The 19,143-nt window shown below is 35.0% G+C and overlaps 1 protein-coding gene across 7 annotated transcripts in view; it reads left to right on the top strand.

Moving 5' to 3' along the window:
* RICTOR (RPTOR independent companion of MTOR complex 2) overlaps positions 1-19,143 on the top strand; it is a 123,239-nt gene that overhangs the window by 36,115 nt on the left and 67,981 nt on the right. For all 7 annotated transcript variants that reach the window (XM_040495800.1, XM_040495764.1, XM_040495770.1 and 4 more), the window contains 3 exons: positions 4,380-4,477; positions 17,472-17,536; positions 18,823-18,954. In XM_040495800.1, the coding sequence (XP_040351734.1) occupies positions 4,380-4,477; positions 17,472-17,536; positions 18,823-18,954 (295 nt within the window). The remainder of the gene's footprint in view (positions 1-4,379; positions 4,478-17,471; positions 17,537-18,822; positions 18,955-19,143) is intronic.

Genomic DNA, 19,143 nt, shown 5'->3' with positions numbered 1-19,143 from the left:
CAATCCCCAATAAAGCAACACATTGATCTCAGCTTGCTCATTATTCTTTCTAGTGTTAAGTTCTGACTATCTAGCACAGGAGTTGCCAAATTACAGCACCAAATTATGTGAGCCAAGTTCGCTTTATTGAAATAAACACATTCATTCATTCATGTATTTTCTACAATTGCTTTCTTGGTACAACAGCAGAGTTGAGTAGTTGCAACAGAGACTTTATGGCCTGCAAAGTTTAAAATACTGTCTGGATCTTTACAGAAAAAGTTTGCAGATTCCTGATCTGGCAGGTAAGGAAGAAACCAGGGATTTCTCATTTAATTTCCAGGGGGAACTTTAACTTGATATTTTTCCTTCCCGTTCCCCTTCCCTGTCCTCCTCTTCCTCCTCCTCCTCCTAATTTTAGAGAGAGAGATGCAGTGAGCTGGGGAGAGGGGCAGAGGGGGAAAGAGAGAGAGAGAGAATATTTTAAGCAAGCTCCACGCTCAGCCTGACAGGGGGCTTGATCCCAAATCCCTGGGATCACAACCTGAGTGAAAATCAAGAGTTGGACAGACATTTCAACCACCTGGGCCACCCAGGTGCCCCTAACCTGATCTTTCTATGAGAACGTTCTAGCACATGACATTACATGGTATTTTATCTGAAATGCCCCAAAACTATTTTGAATTGGTTTGGGAAGTAGCATAGTATCTGGGAGGAAACAGCTTCTGTTTTTCAGCAAATATGTTATGAAGAAACTTTGAAAGTTGTCTGCAGTTGGGGTTCCTGGGAATTAATTATGTAGAAGCAAGCAGTGAGGAAGGAGAAAGGCTAGTTCATTTTGATCTGTAATATCTATATTATTAGTGTGTTAGGTTCATTTTATATCATTATTTATTCATTATTCATTTGGTAAACATTTGATCCAGTGTTGACTTCTCACCACCTGTCAATTTTTACATTGCGTGCATGGAGATTTTTTTTTGTTGCTGTTGTCAGTTTTCATTAAAAAGGGATCGCTCTTCCTCACGGATGTATTTTCACTACCTAAAATAGTACTTGACTGTAATAGATGTTTAAATAATATTTGTTGAATGAATGAACTCAGATAAGAGATTCTATTTTTTGTAGCAAGATTGTGGTTTTTGAAAAATGTCTCCGGTTTGTACCTAGAAAATAGGTAATAATTAGAAATCCACAAGCTTTTGTGAAGAACGTATCTTTCCAGATTGATGGTCTTAACTGTGGGTCCTGTCAGCTCATTACATAGTAGTAACTGTATAGTCACTTCAGTGAAGCTTTGTTTGGTGCCTGAAAACCTAATTATAAATTGATGTGAACTGGTTAGATTATATGTTTCCATTAGGTGAATTTCACACTGGCTTTAATGATCTTAACTCTGATTTTGCAAACTGCTGTAGGTTCTAAATTACCTTGAGGGTTGTTATTATATTTGTATAAAGTTCTCAAATGTAGGTAAATCATTTTAATACAATTGGCTTACAATTTTTTCCTAAACTCTCCAGGTACCATTTATAATAATGAAAAGATACTACTAAATACTAACCATTGACTTATTCACAGTCGCTTGCAATTCTTTTTAGTAGATCTGATTCTACCCAGTGGGGAGCTGTTTTCATTCCACTTTTAAGATAACCTCAAAGAATCACTAATTATAAAGATGTATACTAAACTAGTTAAAATTAGATTGAATTATATTGGAATTAAAAAAAAAAAAGTATCCAAAATTTGTAGGAGATGCTCTAAAATCAAATGAATGATCTCCGTATGTAACAATTTTAAAGTGCTTGGAAATAGCTGGGATTTGTAGTGTGCTTAGTGGTTTGGCACTAACCAATTTGTGGTTGTCATGGCTAACACCCAGTATAACAGAATGGAGGAAAGTAGGCAGATGCAAGCTAAATGTAAAATAAGACAATGCAGTTTCATTTGCTGAGGAAAACAGTAATTCAAAACAAATAGTTCTTTGGTGTTGTGTTAACAGATAAAAATCTCAAAGGCAGTCATAATGGCTCTTAAAAATCAGCGACGTGATGCTCTTTTTTTTCTTCTGTAGATGGTGCTTTTGTTTAAACAAATGGGATGATGAATATATTCATAGAAAAATAGCTTGTAGCAAGCAACCTGAGGAAATTGACACTCTATTCCAATTGGTTGGTGGACTACCAACCATGGGGCCATATTTGGCCGTTGCCTGTTTTTGTAAAGCAAGTGAGCTAAAAATGTTTTTTACATATTTTTTTTAATTTTTTTTCAACGTTTTTATTTATTTTTGGGACAGAGAGAGACAGAGCACGAACGGGGGAGGGGCAGAGAGAGAGGGAGACACAGAATCGGAAACAGGCTCCAGGCTCCGAGCCATCAGCCCAGAGCCTGACGCGGGGCTCGAACTCACGGACCGCGAGATCGTGACCTGGCTGAAGTCGGACGCTTAACTGACTGCGCCACCCAGGCACCCCTGTTTTTTACATATTTAAAGCATTTTTCCCCCTCAGTATTTTGAAGATGTTACTCTACTGTCTTCTCATTTGCCTTGTTTCCCATGAGAAGTCTTTTTTGCTCCTCTCCATGTAACTTGTCTTTTTTAAGCTGGTTCCTTTTAAGATTTTCTCTGCCAGTGGTTTTGAGCAATGATTATGATGTGCTGTGGTCTAGTTTTCTTCCTGTTTTGTGCTTGAGATTGGTTGAACTTCTTGAGTTTATTGGCTTATTTTCATCAAATTTGGAAAGTTTTCACCCATTATTTCTTCAAATAACTTTTCTGTCCCCCATTTCTTTCCTTGAGGACTCCAGTTATATATTTTATAATTGTGTTACTTGAAGTCCTTCAGTTCACTGATGTTCTTTCATTTATTTCTTTTTTCTCTGTATTACATTTTGGATAATTTCAAGTTGGCAGTTCTTGCCATCTATTAGTTATTATGTATTTATTCTCATCAAACATATTTTCATTTAGATTTACTTTTCATCTTCAGAAATTCAATTTGAGTGATTTTTACACCTTTCATGCTTCTCAAGTTTTTGCACATATAGACTATAGTTATAAAAATTGTTTTAATGTACTTTTCTGCTAATTCTAACATCTCTGTCAGTTCTGGGTCATTTTGTGTTGATTAATTTTTCTGCCTATGATAGGTCATATTTTCCTTCTTCTTTGAGTGTGATCAATTTTGACTGACTGTTAAACCTTGTAAATTTTTCCTTGTTAGGTGCTTCATATTTTTTCTAATTCTTATAAATCTTGAGTTCTGGTTTGAGACAGTTTAATTATTTGGAAATAGTTTAATTCTTTCAAGTCTAGCTTTGAAGATTTGTTATGTGGGATAAAAGAAGTGTTTAGTCTATTATCTGATTGTTCCCTACTACATAGCCAAGACTTTTCTAACCACTGCATGTGAACCATACAGATTCTCAGTCTGGCTGTTAGGAACAGGCACTGCTCCCTGTCGTGTGTGCATGCAAGGTCCCTTCCCTTTAATTCTTTTGAGTAGTAATTTCTTCACACACATGCACCAGTCACTGCTATACCTACTACCTCAGGGGTTCCTTTGCCGATCTTCAGAGTTTCTCTCTGTGTCAGGCCCTGTTTTCTAATTCTTTTTGGTTTCCTTGGATTCTGAGCTCTGTCTTTAAAGCTTAGAATACTTGCCTGGATTTCTCCTCTCAGCAGCAAGGCCTGGAAACTTTTTTTAAATGTTTATTTTGAGAGAGAGAAAGAGCGAGCAAGCGAGCACGAGCAGTGGAGGGGCAGAGAGAGAGGGAGAGAGGGAATCCCAAACAGGCTCCACACCATCAGCGCAGAGCCCAGCATGGGGCTCAACTTCATGAACAGCAAGATCTTGACCAGAGCTGAAATCAAGACCGGATGCTTAACCCACTGAGCCACCCATGCACCCCGGCCTGGAAACTTTCTTAAGACAGTAAGCTGGGGCAATTGTAGGGCACACTTGTGTGTTTCTCATCTCTCAGGGATCACTGTTCTTTACTTCCTGATGTCCCATGTTTTGAGAACTGTAGTTTCATATATCTTGTTCAGTTTTTTGGTTGATTTGAATAGGACAGTATTTTTTTGGTGTCTGTTGTATGTTGTAGCCAAAAGTGATAGTTGGGATGCTGAAATTTAAGATTTAGTAGTTATGAATAATTCCAGGTGAAGATACACAGAGTTGGACCGTAGGTATGAATGGAGTAGAGGCATGAAGGTCATTTAATGAGTCATCCACATGGACTTTGAAGTCATCTAAGTAGATGGATTTGAGATAGAGAGTAAGACTTTAAGCCAAGAGCCAAAGTTGTGGAATTTTAATACTGCATGTTTTACGTGTTTGGTTGGGAAAATACTCTTTTAAAATTATGTTAAATTCTCTTATCTTTTCTTCTAGAACCTTCTGACAACTTAAGGGAGATTCTCCAAAATGTGGCCAAATTGCAAGGAGTATCAAATATGAGAAAACTAGGCCATCTGAATAACTTTACTAAGGTAAGTAACTTGAGTCTTTATTAATATGATCATCTAAAATTCTGTTCCTTATACTTATTTCCGATGCTTTTTATTTTTTTTTTAAATTTTTTTTTTCAACATTTATTTATTTTTGGGACAGAGAGAGACAGAGCATGAATGGGGGAGGGGCAGAGAGAGAGGGAGACACAGAATCGGAAACAGGCTCCAGGCTCCGAGCCATCAGCCCAGAGCCTGACGCGGGGCTCGAACTCACAGACCACGAGATCGTGACCTGGCTGAAGTCGGACGCTTAACCAACTGCGCCACCCAGGCGCCCCTTTCCGATGCTTTTTAACTACCACTAACAAATTCTTGGGGAATCACCCAATATTAGTGCTTTCCTCTGCTGCTGCTCATGGATTTTGTTATGTTATTAATTACAGTGTATTTGAATAATGGAAGTATTATGTGCTGCTTGTAGAAAATTTGGTAGGTTCAGAAAAGAATAAAGAAAACAGTCACTAAGGAGTCCATCTTCCAGTCTTCAGGATTTTTCACATGCGTTTCTTTTGTCTTTTAATAATAACTCATTTTTATGTGATAATATATGATAAATGTTTATAATTAATAAGTATATGTGTGTGTGTGTGTGGCATTTCATAGGCACAACCATAATTTCTAGAGAAATAATAAAACTTCCTCTCTCTTTTCCCTGATATTCTATGTCCATTTTCTGGATCTCAATTAGAGCCTAGGATAAACATAGGGGCCCTCATCCCCAATAAATACTGACTTGATCTTTGTTAGAATCCAAGAATTCTTGACTTTGATCGATGGTAGGTTTTTGAAGTAATTCTGGACAACCAACTCTTGGAAACACTGAAATGCCTGTTATTTGAGGTGATGCCATAAATAGGAAACAGAATGGTTCCTTTGGGAAAAATTACTGTTTTTTTTTTAGTTTACTAAATATACATTGTTCTGCTACATTTTAAATTTGGGAATAATTATATATGTTAGCCCCGTACTACTCAAAGTGTGACCCACAGACCAGCAGCATTGGCATCACCTTGAAGCTTGTTTGAAATGTACTGCTCAGCTCCACCCTAGACCTACTGAACCAGAATCTCCATTTTAATAAAGATTCTCAAATAAATTGTGTGTACATTAAAGTTTGAGTGGCACTGTTTTAACCTTTCCAAAATGTTTAATTAATAATTGGATATGGCTTGGACTTTATTTCACGGGTATAAACGGATAAAATATAGTCACTGCGTACCAAAATTGTTTTTTCAGTATGGTGATGTGAAATAATGCTCTATATAGAGCAGATTTTTTTTCATAGTTAGAGAAGTAAGCACATACATGTTAATTTTTCTTTTGTGAAGTTTGGAATATTCTGGCATGTATTTTTTTTATTACTATTATTTTTTTGTAACATTCATTTTTGAGAGACAGAGACAGCGTGAGTAGGGGAGGGGCAGAGAGAGAGAGGAAGACACAGAATCTAAAGCAGGCTCCAGGTTCTGAGCTGTCAGCACAGAACCCGATGCGGGGCTCAAACTCACAGACTGCGAGACCATGACACGAGCCAAAGTCAGCAGCTTAACCAGCTGAGCCACCCAGGCGCCCCTGGCACGTATTTTTATATAACATGAGAAAATTATATGAGGGGCAAGAAAGTTAATTTGTTTATTTATGTATTTAAAAAAATTTTTTAAATGTTTATTTATTTTTGAGAGAGAGTGAGAAACAGAGTGCAAGCAAGCAGGGCAGGAGCAGAGAGAGAGGGAGACACAGAATCCGAAGTGGGCTCTAGGCTCCAAGCTGTCAGCATGGAGCCCGATGCAGGGCTTGAACTCATGAACCACGAGATCGTGACCTGAGCCAAAGTTGGATGCTTAGCCAACTGAGCTTCCCAGGTGCCCCTGTTTATTTATTTTTGAGAGAGAGAGAGAGAATATCCCAAGCAGGCTCCGCACTGTATGCATGGAGCCCGATGCAGGGTGTGAACTCATGAACCATTGATCATGACCTGGGCTGAAAATCAAGAGTCGGATGCTTCACTGACTGAGCCACTCAGGCACCCCAGAAAGTAATATTTTTAAAGCAACTTCCAAAAACATTGAATAAGTGCTTGAGAAAGAGTTTTCAAAAATATCCCTAGATATGTTTTCATTTTTTAATGAATGTAATGAAAATATTCAAATGCATTCATTCTTCAGTGTGCTCATCAGCTAATGTCAAGTCTTTTAGACCCAAAGTTCTTTCAAGATTGTAATGGTATCTCCTGGTTTCACTCCCTTCTATTAAATTTCCCAGTTTTATCTCACATTCTTCACTCATCTTGAATAAGTCTTAACCATTTGCCTAGATTTAACCATTTAAAACAAATTTCATGTAGATTTATGTCCTGTTTGAACTCATGGTTCCTGTCATAATCAGGTTGACATCTTGATACGTAGTTCCACATCTTTTGCCAGCTGGGATTCTGAAAGTTGGGAATGGATGTAAGGATGGCAGTGATTTCTTTTTTTTTCACTCTGGCACTAGTATGGATCTTAAGGCAATATTAAACATCTAGAGCAGCATCATCCAGTAGAAGTATAATGCGAACCACAAATATAATTTAAAATTTTCTAGTACCACACCAAAAAAAAGGAAAAAGAAGCATGTGAAATTATTTTTAACAATACATTTTCTTTAATCCAGTATATCCAGATTATTGCATTTGATATAATTAGTATAAAACATTAATGATGAAATGTTTATTAATATTTTTATACAAAATATTTGAAATCAAATATGTATATTATTCATGTAGTACATCTTAATTCAGACTAGCCACATTTACAGTGCTCATAGCAACCTGTGGCTAGTAAATACCAACCATAATGGACAGTACATATATAGGCTTTTTGGAATAGTAGTTAAAGCATTAATTTTAGGAATCTGTTGGACACCTTTTTCCTTTCTCTATTTTCCATTTATTTCTATCTCAATCTCAGGTTCTCTGGGTTAAGGTCACTTGCCCTCTCCCTTCTTCCCTTCTCCATTTCATTGTTTCTGTATCTTTGAATTTTACCCACAGTATTTCACTAAGTTGTTTTCTTTACTTGGTCTTTCCTTGATATGTGTTCTCCCAGTCTCTTTTCCCCTGTCTTCCCTTCACTCTCTCCTTCTCTGTTCTCTTTCTTTCCTTCTTCCCCTTTGTCACCTCTCTTTTCACCTTTCTCTACCCCCTTCCCTCTGTCTCTTTCCCTCATTTCTCTCTCCTTTCCCTGTCTCTTCCCCCATTGTACCACTGTAGGTAACAGAATGATTTATCTCCTTAATAAAGGCCCTAGGCTTTGGGGCTTCTTGTATTCTTGTTTTTTGTTTTGCTATATCCTCTCTTTGTAATTTTCACATTTCCGTCTGGCCCTTGTGCTAGCTTATAGCAACCTTCTATTTGCTATTATAAATTACTTATGGATTTAAAACCAGAAAAGCAGACTTACTAGAATTTGTCTACAATATGAGGCACTAAACCTTGAGTTGGGGTCTGAGGGGCTCTCCCATTAGTAAAGTCCACGAACGCTGGACTTGATAAAATCAGTTTTCTGCCCTATGATAACAATGGGAAAAACATGAGCTTTAGATCAAATAGATAGAGACTTACAGCCTAGCTCTGACCCTAACTAGCAAGGCAGTCTCGGGCAGATTTCTTTACTCAGGTAAAGAGGCAAGGTCTCAGTTCAATGCCTGGCACGCAATATGTACTTCGTAACAGGTAGTGCCTTTGTTTTGTTTGCTTTTGTATTTTTTGCCTTTTGTATAGTTTTTTTGTTTTTTGTTTTTGTTTTTTTTTTTGGCTGACTCTAAGGACATGAGTCTGCTTAAGAGTTCACAAATTACAGATTGGTAAGCTGTTACTGTAACAGGGTTTTTTTGACCTCAGTAATTCCGACATATTGGGCCAGATAATTATTTGTTTTGGGAGGCTGTCTTCTTCATTGTAGTATGTTTAACAGCATCCCTGCTTCTATCCCCTGGATGCCAGTAGCACACCTCCACCAGCTGTGACAAACAAAAATGTCTCCAGACACTGCCAAATATTTCCTTGGGAACAGAATTGCCCCTGGTTAAGAACCACCACTGTAAATAAATGGCTGTAGATTTTATTATAAAATTTCTTCAAGCACCCTGTGCAAAATAAATGCTTACTGTAAATTTAATCATAACATAATATGCCTTTGAATTCCATTTTGTTGGAGAGCTAAGTTCGTAAACATTTACATAGCTGATATTTCTGTAAAATCTGTAAGTACATTTCCTTGTATGGTTAGAAATTCTGAGAAATCTCTATGAATATCTTTATAGAATAAGTAAATAAGAAAAATAATTATGATGCCACTTAGACTAGTTAGGAGTTGGTTGGTCCCCCTTCTCTGTGTTCCCATAACAGATTATGTGTGTCTACTAAATTTTATCTGTTCTTTTGTTATTTGTTGTGGGTTACTGTCTTATTAAACTGAGTTTCTTAAGCACAAATCACATGTAGTATTTATTTTTCTACTCTTCATTTTTACTCCAAAGCCTGGTATATAACAAGTGTTTAATTAAAGGTTTTATATTACATTGAAAAGATTTTGCATTTTAAATATGAGTTTTTGTCATACTACTAGTTGTTTTGTTATGAAGTACAAGCTTGCTGTTAGGAATAACTTAATTTAGTAGATCAGTGGGGCTAAAATCTTTTAGAGAGTAGACCTCATCTGCAGAAATAAACTTCCTTTTAAGGCATGAAGAGAGGGTGCTAGTGATGTGATCCTGTAACCATGTGAATGTCACACACCCGTGCTTGCCTTCTGACATCATTGCACTAGATAAAGTAGTGTGTATAACAGACTGCTGATGAATATAATCTCAGTATCCTATTTTTAAAACTGACAACATGCTTATAATCTAAAGACCTGTTTAAAGATGAAACTATTTCAGGTCTTTACATTCTAAAAGTTCTCTTTTCCTATATTTCATCTCCTATTCATATTGAAAGTTCCAAAGGAGTCTTTATTTGGTACTGTTTTTAAAAAAAACTTCAAAAATAGTATAAGCTAAATATAAAAAATTCAAACAGCACAGAACAATATATGGTAAAAAGTGAAAGTCTTCTCTCAGATACCCTTCCCATCTTCCTCACCACTGTGACAAAAATACCATTCTCTACAGGTAACCACTAGGAAGTATTTACCCTTCTCTGATATGATTGTGTGTGTGTGTGTGTGTGTGTGTGTGTGTGTGTGTGTGTGTTTATTTCATTGAGTTGTGAGAATTAAATGAGTGAAACAAAAAGTTGTGTTTAATATAGTGCTCAGTTTATTTACCACTTATTATATATGTATGCACAAAGGTTTTTTTTTTAAATAAGATCATGACATATGTTGATTTATAGTTTGCTTTTTTCTACTTTCCAATATATCATAGAATCCTTTCCTTTTTATAAATATAGATCTACTACGTTTTTATAACTGCATGTATGTGTGTAGATATATATATATGTGTAGATATAGTCACAAAATATATGTATATGTATACAAATATGTATATTCATACACATACATACAAACATATACCATAATTTAATCATTCCATCATTAAAAAATATTTTCCCTTTTTGCTATTTTAAATCATGTATAGTAACATTTGTGTACTTCCTTGTGCTGAATAGAATTTTTGAAGTGTGATTACTTAGCCAAAGCCTTTGTATTTCTTATTTTAAAACCTGCTTTTACAGTGCGTTCTGTGGGTGTCTGGGTGGCTCAGTCAGTTGAGTGACTAATTTTGACTTGGGTCTTGATCCCAGGGTCATGGGATTGAGCCCTGCATTGGGCTCCATGCTGAGCATGGAGCCTGCTTAAGATTTTCTCTCTCTGTCTCTCCCCCTAACCCCTCTCCCTTGCTCATGCATGCACTCTGTCTCTAAAAAAAAAAAAAAAAAAAAAAAAAGCACTCAGAAAAGACCAAGCTGTGGAAATCTTATCTGTGATAATATATACATACATATTTTTTAAAGTTTGGATTACTCGATCTGTTGCTTATTTGGGAGAACTATTCATTTAACCTTCAGAGCAATATGAGTAAAATGGGAATAACATAGCATTTAACTGCCCTGTTTTAATTGATCATTATCTTTTTTAAAAATTGTACTTTTAATAAGCATCTCAGATATTTTAATTACCTAGAGATAGTTTAGACTTCTATTTTACCTTTGTCAGAATATAATTTTGTTGATTGCTCCTTTTGGATATCTCAGTTTTTATAAGAAAGCCTTATAAGATACAAATTCAACAAACTTAATTCAACAGAGCTAGAGTTAAAAAAAAGTTATTTGCTCTCATGATGAGGAAAACCAAATGTTGTGTCCTAATTTCAAACAAAACAATTCAAGGGCTGAAAAAATGTTAATTGCATTCTGTCTCTCCCATTTCACAGCTCTTTCTTTTTTTTAAAGTTAGCTTCATTCTGAAACACCTTCCATTTGGCTAAGATACATCATCTTTACAGCTCTCCTAAAAGGAGAGGGTAGCCCTCTCTTATCGTCTACTATACGTTCTCTCATTTTGGTCACATTCAGCTAGGCATCGTAACCGATAGTCATAAAAACACATGGGATGGGAGCAACAGAAACCCAGTGAAAAGTGTGATGTCTAATAATTTTGCGTTTTGCATCAGTATCTGTTAGGATACGGATTCTTACATTTTGAAAGGTCTTCAGTGATTTCTAAGCATAATTCATGATTTTATTCTTAACACACTTACGTGATAGAGAAGGCAGTGTTACATTTTAATAACTTATACAGGAGAAAAGAAATTACCAGAAATGGCTAAGATAGTAGTGGACAAACTACTACTTAATGACAGAAGATTAATTAGTAATTCAATCAGTTGTTGAAGCAGGATAAGATTCTCATTGTTTAAATGCACCAGTTTAGGGTTCTTCTTGCTGTTTTTGGCCTATTCCTAGAGTAAGACTTAAGGGGTTTAATTTGTACTTTTGGGTTTGGTTATTTAAATTAGGAGATTATTAGTAAAGTAGTGAGTCAGTCACTATAAGAATTTTATACCAGAATAGTTTATTCCTAATATTTTGAAACTTCTAATAGGTGAACTCTTGGTGATGGGAAGTGAAAGTATATTTTTTTTTTGATAATTAAAAATTCAGAAATCTTACCAGTGTCTTCTGTGATTTCTTATTCTTATGTGAATTATTTACATATGGAAAGCTTAGTCTTTACTTGGGATAATTCTAATTCAAAAAGGATATTTTCATTTAAGACTAATTAAGAAGATCCTCTTCTATAATTCTGGAAACAAAAACATTAATTAACCACATTGAAAGCATCACCCTAACATTTATTACTATCTTTGGGAATTAGGCACTGAAAATGACAAATATGCTGTTTTGTTATAAATTGTTCTTTTTAGTTTTTACTTGTGATATTCCAGTTTCCAACTGAGTGGACATTTTTCTCAGAAGTATGTCTTGCAGTTAAAAAAAAAGAAAAGAAAAAGACATGTTTCTTGCAGTTGAAATTTTTATCTTGCAGTGATACTAGATAGCAGAAAATGATAGTCCTTTCAAAATACTTTTCAAGTTGTGGTTTTTGGAGATCATAATAATAACTTTGAGAGTTTTTTTTTAAATTTTTCATCAAAACTGCTAACTCTAACAGATGTTAGAGTTGATGGACAGTCATATATTTTGTGTCTAAAAGGTGAGTAATTTGGGAATTGTGTTTCTCTGAATCTATAGTTTTCTACAAGGATACCTGGCAAGTGTGAAAAAGATAGTACAAAAAATGAGAACCAAGTGCATACTTAAGCTACTTAAGTACTCTACCAACCCTTGACAAGACTTTGTTTACTTTATTTCTAGGATTTCAAAGTATTTTGTTAACATCCATTGCTACTGTAGCAGAAAAAAAATGGAATTCCTGCCTTTTTAGGAATTGAGATAAACAAATCAGTTTAAGAAAGTAACATTTTTCCCATTTTAAAAACAATATTTTATATATGTTGATATAAACAACTTGTAAGCTTCATTTTTCTATTGTTTGAGTTGGAATATGTCCAAGGTTTAAGTGAGCATAATACTATGATAAGCAGTTGTGTTTTTTTGTTTTTTTGTTTTTTTTTTTTTAAATAATGTATGGTACCATACAGTGACAATGCTAGTAATCTCAAATACCTGGAAATCTCAAATACTAACTTATGTTTAATAGTGTTAAGTGTAGTTTTTATGTGTGTTTCAATCCTTTGAAATGGGCAGTTTTTATGTGTGTTTTTAGTTAGCTGTTTTGGAAAAAATAATAGTTAATTTCACTTACTTGTTTGCGTATATGACCAGAGTACAGTTCTCCAGATTTTTGAGTCATACCATTTTTGAGGCTGGAGATATGAAATAAAGATGGTAATATTCAGTTATTTCTTTATTTTTTATATCCAATCTCCCCTCCTCCTTTGTCCCTGTGTGACTGATTTTAATACAAAATTGTAGTAACATTTTTCACAGTGGACTCTGGACCCCGACTGGCTTGGTCAGATTTCTGGCTTTACCACTTAATAGTTTTTTGGCCTTGGGAAGTCATATTACCTACTATCTTCAAGCCTCATTTGTCTTCATTTACAAAAATATTATTTTCTAGGGTTAACAAGATTAATAGTCAATAAATGTTATTTCTGTTCCTATTCATGAATTCTTTATATAGTTAACCATCCCTAGGTTATGTAATACATATTCAATATATATTAACATTTCTAAAATACAGAAAAGCATAGAGAGGAAAATAAATTACCTATGATTGCATTTTCATTTTTGGTGTTAAAATATTGATGGTATAGACTTTTTAAATATGTATCTTAAAAAAAATACATCTTTTAGAATTTTTTCCATCTTACCAGGGTACATTATGCATGTTTTTCCTTATGTTTAAATATTATATAATATTAATAGGTTGTGTAAGTTTCCTCCTTTATGAACATTTTGTTTCCAGTTCTTTACCATTGTAAATAATGTCATGAGCCTCTTATGCTTGAACCACTTTACATTTTAGATTAGTTTGTTCATATAAATCACCAAAAGCAGATCCTGACCATAGTACATTTTTCCAATTTTTAAAAAATGTTCACTTATTTGTTTATTTTTTGAGAGAGTGAGCATGCACGAGAGAGCATGCAGGAGCAGGGGAGGGTCAGAGAGAGAGGGAGAAAGAGAATCCCAAACAGGCCATTAGGGCAGAGCCTGACATGAGCCCACAAACCTTGAGATCATGATCTGAGTGGAATTTGAGTCGTATTCTGAACCAACTGAGCCACCCAAGTGCCCTGCATTTTTCCAATTTATTTTACAAAATGTTTTCGGTTTATAATTTCAGTTTATAATGCCGACAGTGTATTATCTTATTTGGAATAATCATGTTAAAAAGGAATTTCTTGCTAGTTTGGTAAACTTTGTTTCAAACGGCACTTTTCAGTGTATTTGGTTCAGAATTTAGGAAGCAGGAAATACGTCATGTTATTAAATTCTTTTTACTTTTTCTTGGCCTCTTCTCAGTGATCTTTCCCCAACTTGTTTAGGCCTTTCACATTATAAGAGCCTGCTTATATTACTTTGCTGTGTGAGGCTAGAATGTTAAGGGCGGAATTATGTATTCCGAAAATTCATTCGTTGAAACCTTCACCCTCAGTACCTCAAAATGTTTATGCATTTGGAGATACGGCCCTTAAAGAGGCAGTTGAGGTGAAATTAGGTAATATGGGTGATCTCCAGTGCAATATGACCAGTGCCCTGATAAAACAAGGAGATTAGTACAAAGATATACACAGAGGAACAACCATATGAAGACAGAGAGAACCAAGGAGAGAGGACCTCAAAACAAAGAATCTGTCAAGATACATTGATGTTCTAGCCTCCAGAATCATGAGTAAATAAGTTTCTGTGTTTGAGCCACCTGGTCTGTGGTATTTGTTATAGCAGCCCTAGCAAACCAATACAAGCCCTTAACCTTTTGCTTATCATAGTTTTACAAATATTTTTGACTAATATGTCATTTAACTTTTAGGTATACAGTTGGCTTTTTAGAGATATATAAATTTTCCTCTCTTTTGTCTCAAAGCTTAGGAAATCTTACATTGTATTTTAAATCTATATCTATGTATAAAGATGTCCTCATCCTCCCATTTTTTAGTACTTTTAACATCACAACAAAATGCAATAAAAATGACAAAATTTCATGCCGTTTGAAGGTCTGTAGCTTCTTTGTTCATCATATTTCAGAATTTTGAGGATTTTATAATATAAACATTTTGGATAAAGACCTGTGAACAAAAACTTTTCAGCTTGTTTTGCCTATTTGCTTATTTACACAGCATTTCCTTACCACACAAAGTGATCATTTGTGTAGTGTCCTTCCCTGCTGTGAAAATATTGCGTTATCTTATAGCTACTCTATTCCTATTCTCTTCCTTCTTCTATTTGGGACATTTCTTTTTTGCCTTTTTTTTTTTTTTTCCTTCTAAAGAAGAAACTGGATAGGAAATTTTATAAGGAGCCTACCAATAAGATGGGATTAGCTTTTTATTTCTACAGTTTTGTGCCTTTTAAAATATGTTCTTGGGTCCATTCCTTTCACAGAGACCGATGTGATGGCCACCACTTTGGTTGGTTTATTCTGTATGGTTAAGATGTTCATAACTTCATACTGAGGAAGAATAATAGCACTTGGAATCCCTTCTGTTTCTTCAGTGTTAATTAAATGATCAATCTTTTGAATTCATTTCAGTTAGGCCCTCCAAATAACTTGAGAAATTTCTATGTAACTTTTAGGTAAAAGCCAGTTTTCAAAATTCAGACTAAAGTGGTATATACCATCCAGGTGGAAGGGAAGTAGTTAGTATTAGATCAGTGTTCTTAATGAAAACTAGGAAAGCCTGTTTGAAGGTATAGCAGGAAACTGCTCAGTCAAAAAGAAATATAGGAGCCAAAGCTTTGGAGAAGGGAGAAGCTTGTGGAGGTGAGTTTACTTCTCCAGCAACTTTTGCCAGGAGATACTGGCTACTTTAGAGTGTGGGCAGAGAGCTAGGGACTCAGACCTTAGGCCCAGGAGTACTCAGCAGAAAAAACAGCACAGACTTTTGGTGGAGACCTAGGGGCAGTCTACTAGAAGGAGATTCTTGTCTCAGTACATTTGTTGAATCCTGGGACTATCTGAGATGGGAAACCTAAAAATCTAAAGCAAAAGAATATTTGAAAATAAGGATGGAGGTTGTAGTGTTTTTGTAAGACAGAAATAGGTATGTCATCCTCTTGGGACTAATTCCCTCAACAATAAATAAGTTTCAGTTGAAACTTAGGTTTCAGTTGAAAATAGGTTTCAGTTAAAACCTGGGGAGTGGGGAGGAAAAAGGAAAACCAGAGGTAGATTGAAACTTAACAGAGCAGCAACTTTTCTGTACTTAGTTTTGTCCAGTGACCTAACAAAGACGATAAACCCTCTGTGGAGAAAGATATTATCAGGAGTCTGTACAAGTTTTTATATACAAAGATTACAGGGTATACCAAGAGACAGGACTGCATGACTACAATGAAAGGAAGAACATAGTAGAAACGGATCTACAGGCAATCTACATCATTCATATACATTTATATAATAAGCACTTCAAATATTTAAATTATTATTTACATGTCAAGGAAATAGAGGAAATATGGAGAGAATAGGTGAAAATGAAGATTTTTTTTTTTATTATTGATATGTGTAAAGTTAGATGAAGATTCAAGAATGGTAAAACAGTGTCTAAAAATCAAGAACTCAATAGACGGGTGTGGTAGAAGATTAGCCAGATCAGAAGCTAGATAAATAGAAAATATCTAGCCAAAGCACTGAGATAAGAGAATGGAGAAAATAGAAAACAGGTTTTAGAGATTTGCAGTACACACCAAAAGATCTGACATTTGAATTACCAGAAAGAGAAGAGAGGGAATTGGGCAATAAGTAATTTTGAAGAGATCATGTACAAAATTTTCTAAAACTAATTACAATATATCAAACCAGAGATTTGGGAATTTCTGTTTTCCTAAGCAGGATAGATACAGAGAAAACCACACCTGAACACTAAGATTGCTGAAAAACAAAGAGAAAAAAAATCTTCAAAAGAGCCAATAGTAAGACTGATAACAGACTTTTCAATAGGGATAATAGAAACCATCTTGAAGCTTTTAAGAAAATAGCAGCTAACCCATAAATCTATAAATCCAGGAAGATAATCCTCCAAAAAATAAAGTGAAAAAAAAATTTCCATGTAAACAAAAGTTTAAAGAATCTGTTACCAGCAACCTTGGCTAAAAATTAAGTAAATAAAAACACCCAATAAAACAAGTCAACAACAAACTGAGGATTCTTTAGACAGAAGGAAGAATATCCTGTTAAGATAACACTGAGATGAAGAATAATAGAAAAGGTGAAATTGTTGGCAAATATAAATTGATATTGACTAAATATTAACTGAAAGTAAAAATAACCGTAATGTGTTATGGGGCTTGAAACATCGGTAGAAAAAACAACAGTAAAGTGAAAGGTGAGGGTAGTAAATGAAGTTGAAGTGTTTTAAGAGTCTAGCATTGTTGAGGACATGGTAAAGTAATACTATCTGTTAGACTGTTAACTAGTTAACAGTGCACATTGTAATCTCAATGGTAACCATCAAAAGATAGTTTTAAAACTGTAAACTTATTGAGGGGGGATAAAGAATAATAAAGCATAATTGGTTGATTCAAATGAAAACAAAAAGGAGGGTTAAAGAAACCTAAAACTGGCAGGTCAAATAAAAACACAGTAATGCAGTAGAAATAAATATGCATACTTGAACAGTAATAAAATCATATATTTTCTGATATTTGTTGCAGATAAATACTATATTTTTCAGCCTAAAAGGGAATGTATACATAAGTAGACAAAAATACATAACACATTCACATACTTTTGTTTTCTGACAGCTTCTTTGTGATATTGGCCATAGTGAAGAAAAATTGGGTTTTAACTATGAGGATATCATAATTTGGTAAGTATAGTTTAGTTCTCTCCTTCACCTCTCTGGATTTTAGTAATTTCAATTTTACTAATTCTACACCAAAAAGATAGTGTGACACCTTATATTTAATTTTGTGGAAACAGTTGTTTGAACATTAGAAAAATTTATGATCTCCAGTACTTAAAAAAAAAATTTTTTTTAACTTTTATTCATTTTTGAGAGACAGAAAGAGACAGAGCATGAGCGGGAAAGGGGCAGAGAGAGGGAGACACAGAATCTGAAACAGGCTCCAGGCTCTGAGCTCTCAGCGCAGAGCCCAGTGCGGGGCTCGAACTCACAAACTGAGATCATGACCTGAGCCGAAGTCGGAGGCTCAACCGACTGAGCCACCCAGGTGCTCCGGATCTCCAATACTTTTTAATTGTTATCCTGTTGTTCTTACTGATACTTTTTAATTATCAAATGTAATTAATCAAAGCTAATGATGGAAAATACATGAATTTCTACTATTTAAGCTCCTAAGTTAAATCTGAAATTCATAGAACAAGAGCTCTTAATTATTCCTAAGAACAAGAAGAACCTGTACAGTTATCTCTAGACCTCCCTTAAGATAGAGTGTGCTGATGGTGGACTTTATTTTCTCGAGCCTACCGACAGAGACATAATGTTATAATCTCAAGAGCCATCTTTTTGGTGTGCTTAGGAATTAAAACATATATATAGTCTGTGCCTACTGCCATAAAGTATTTATTGGTTTAAACCAGTGATTCTTTTTTTTTAAGTTTATTTATTTGCTTCGAGAGAGAAAGACAGTGAGTGCACACATGCATGAGTGGGGGAGGGGCAGAGAGGAGGAGAAACAGAATCCCAGGTAGGCTCAGCACCATCAGCACAGAGCCAGTGTGCTGCATGAGCTCACAAACTGTGAGATCGTGACCTGAGCCAAGATCAAGAGTCAGATGCGTAACCAACTCTGCCACCCAGGTACCCCTAAGCCAATGATTCCTTGAGAGGGGTGGAACCAGGTAGGCAGAGAGGAATAATTGTAGAGGTGTATGTGATATACCTTGAAAAAAGCATATTTAATTTCCCATTGCTTATATAAAACTACAGAAAGTAGGACAAAATAACATTTTCTTGATTTTTAAGAATATACCAAGCAGCACAGATTACTGAAGTTCCATATTACAGTGAATGATTTTTATATATGTAAAATGACTAGTAGTTTTGCTTATTTCAAATTAAGGAAGAATTTGGTACCATAGTTTTATGTGTATTTGAAACTCATGCAGCAAAACTTTTTTGTTTTCCTGCAGTTTGCGGTTAGCTTTATTGAATGAAGCAAAAGAAGTGCGGGCAGCAGGGCTGCGAGCTCTTCGATATCTCATCCAAGACTCCAGTATTCTGCAGAAGGTGCTAAAATTGAAAGTGGACTATTTAATAGCAAGGTAATTTTACAAGAGCTGTTTTTTTTTTTTAATTATGTATTAAGTTTTAACATGCATATCATGAAGTGTACAAATTTTGAGTGTAAAACCTGGTAATTTTTATAAATATATACAAACTAGTACCCCATTATCCTAAATAAGAGAATATTTTCAGCATCCCAGTCAAGTTCCCTTTTGTCTGCAACCAAT

This window comes from Herpailurus yagouaroundi, unplaced genomic scaffold (assembly GCF_014898765.1).
Source record: "Herpailurus yagouaroundi ecotype Mexico unplaced genomic scaffold, PumYag 29, whole genome shotgun sequence".
NCBI lineage: Eukaryota > Metazoa > Chordata > Mammalia > Carnivora > Felidae > Herpailurus > Herpailurus yagouaroundi.
Note: the sequence above shows the minus strand (reverse complement) of the source record. Positions and strands in the feature narration are given on the sequence as shown.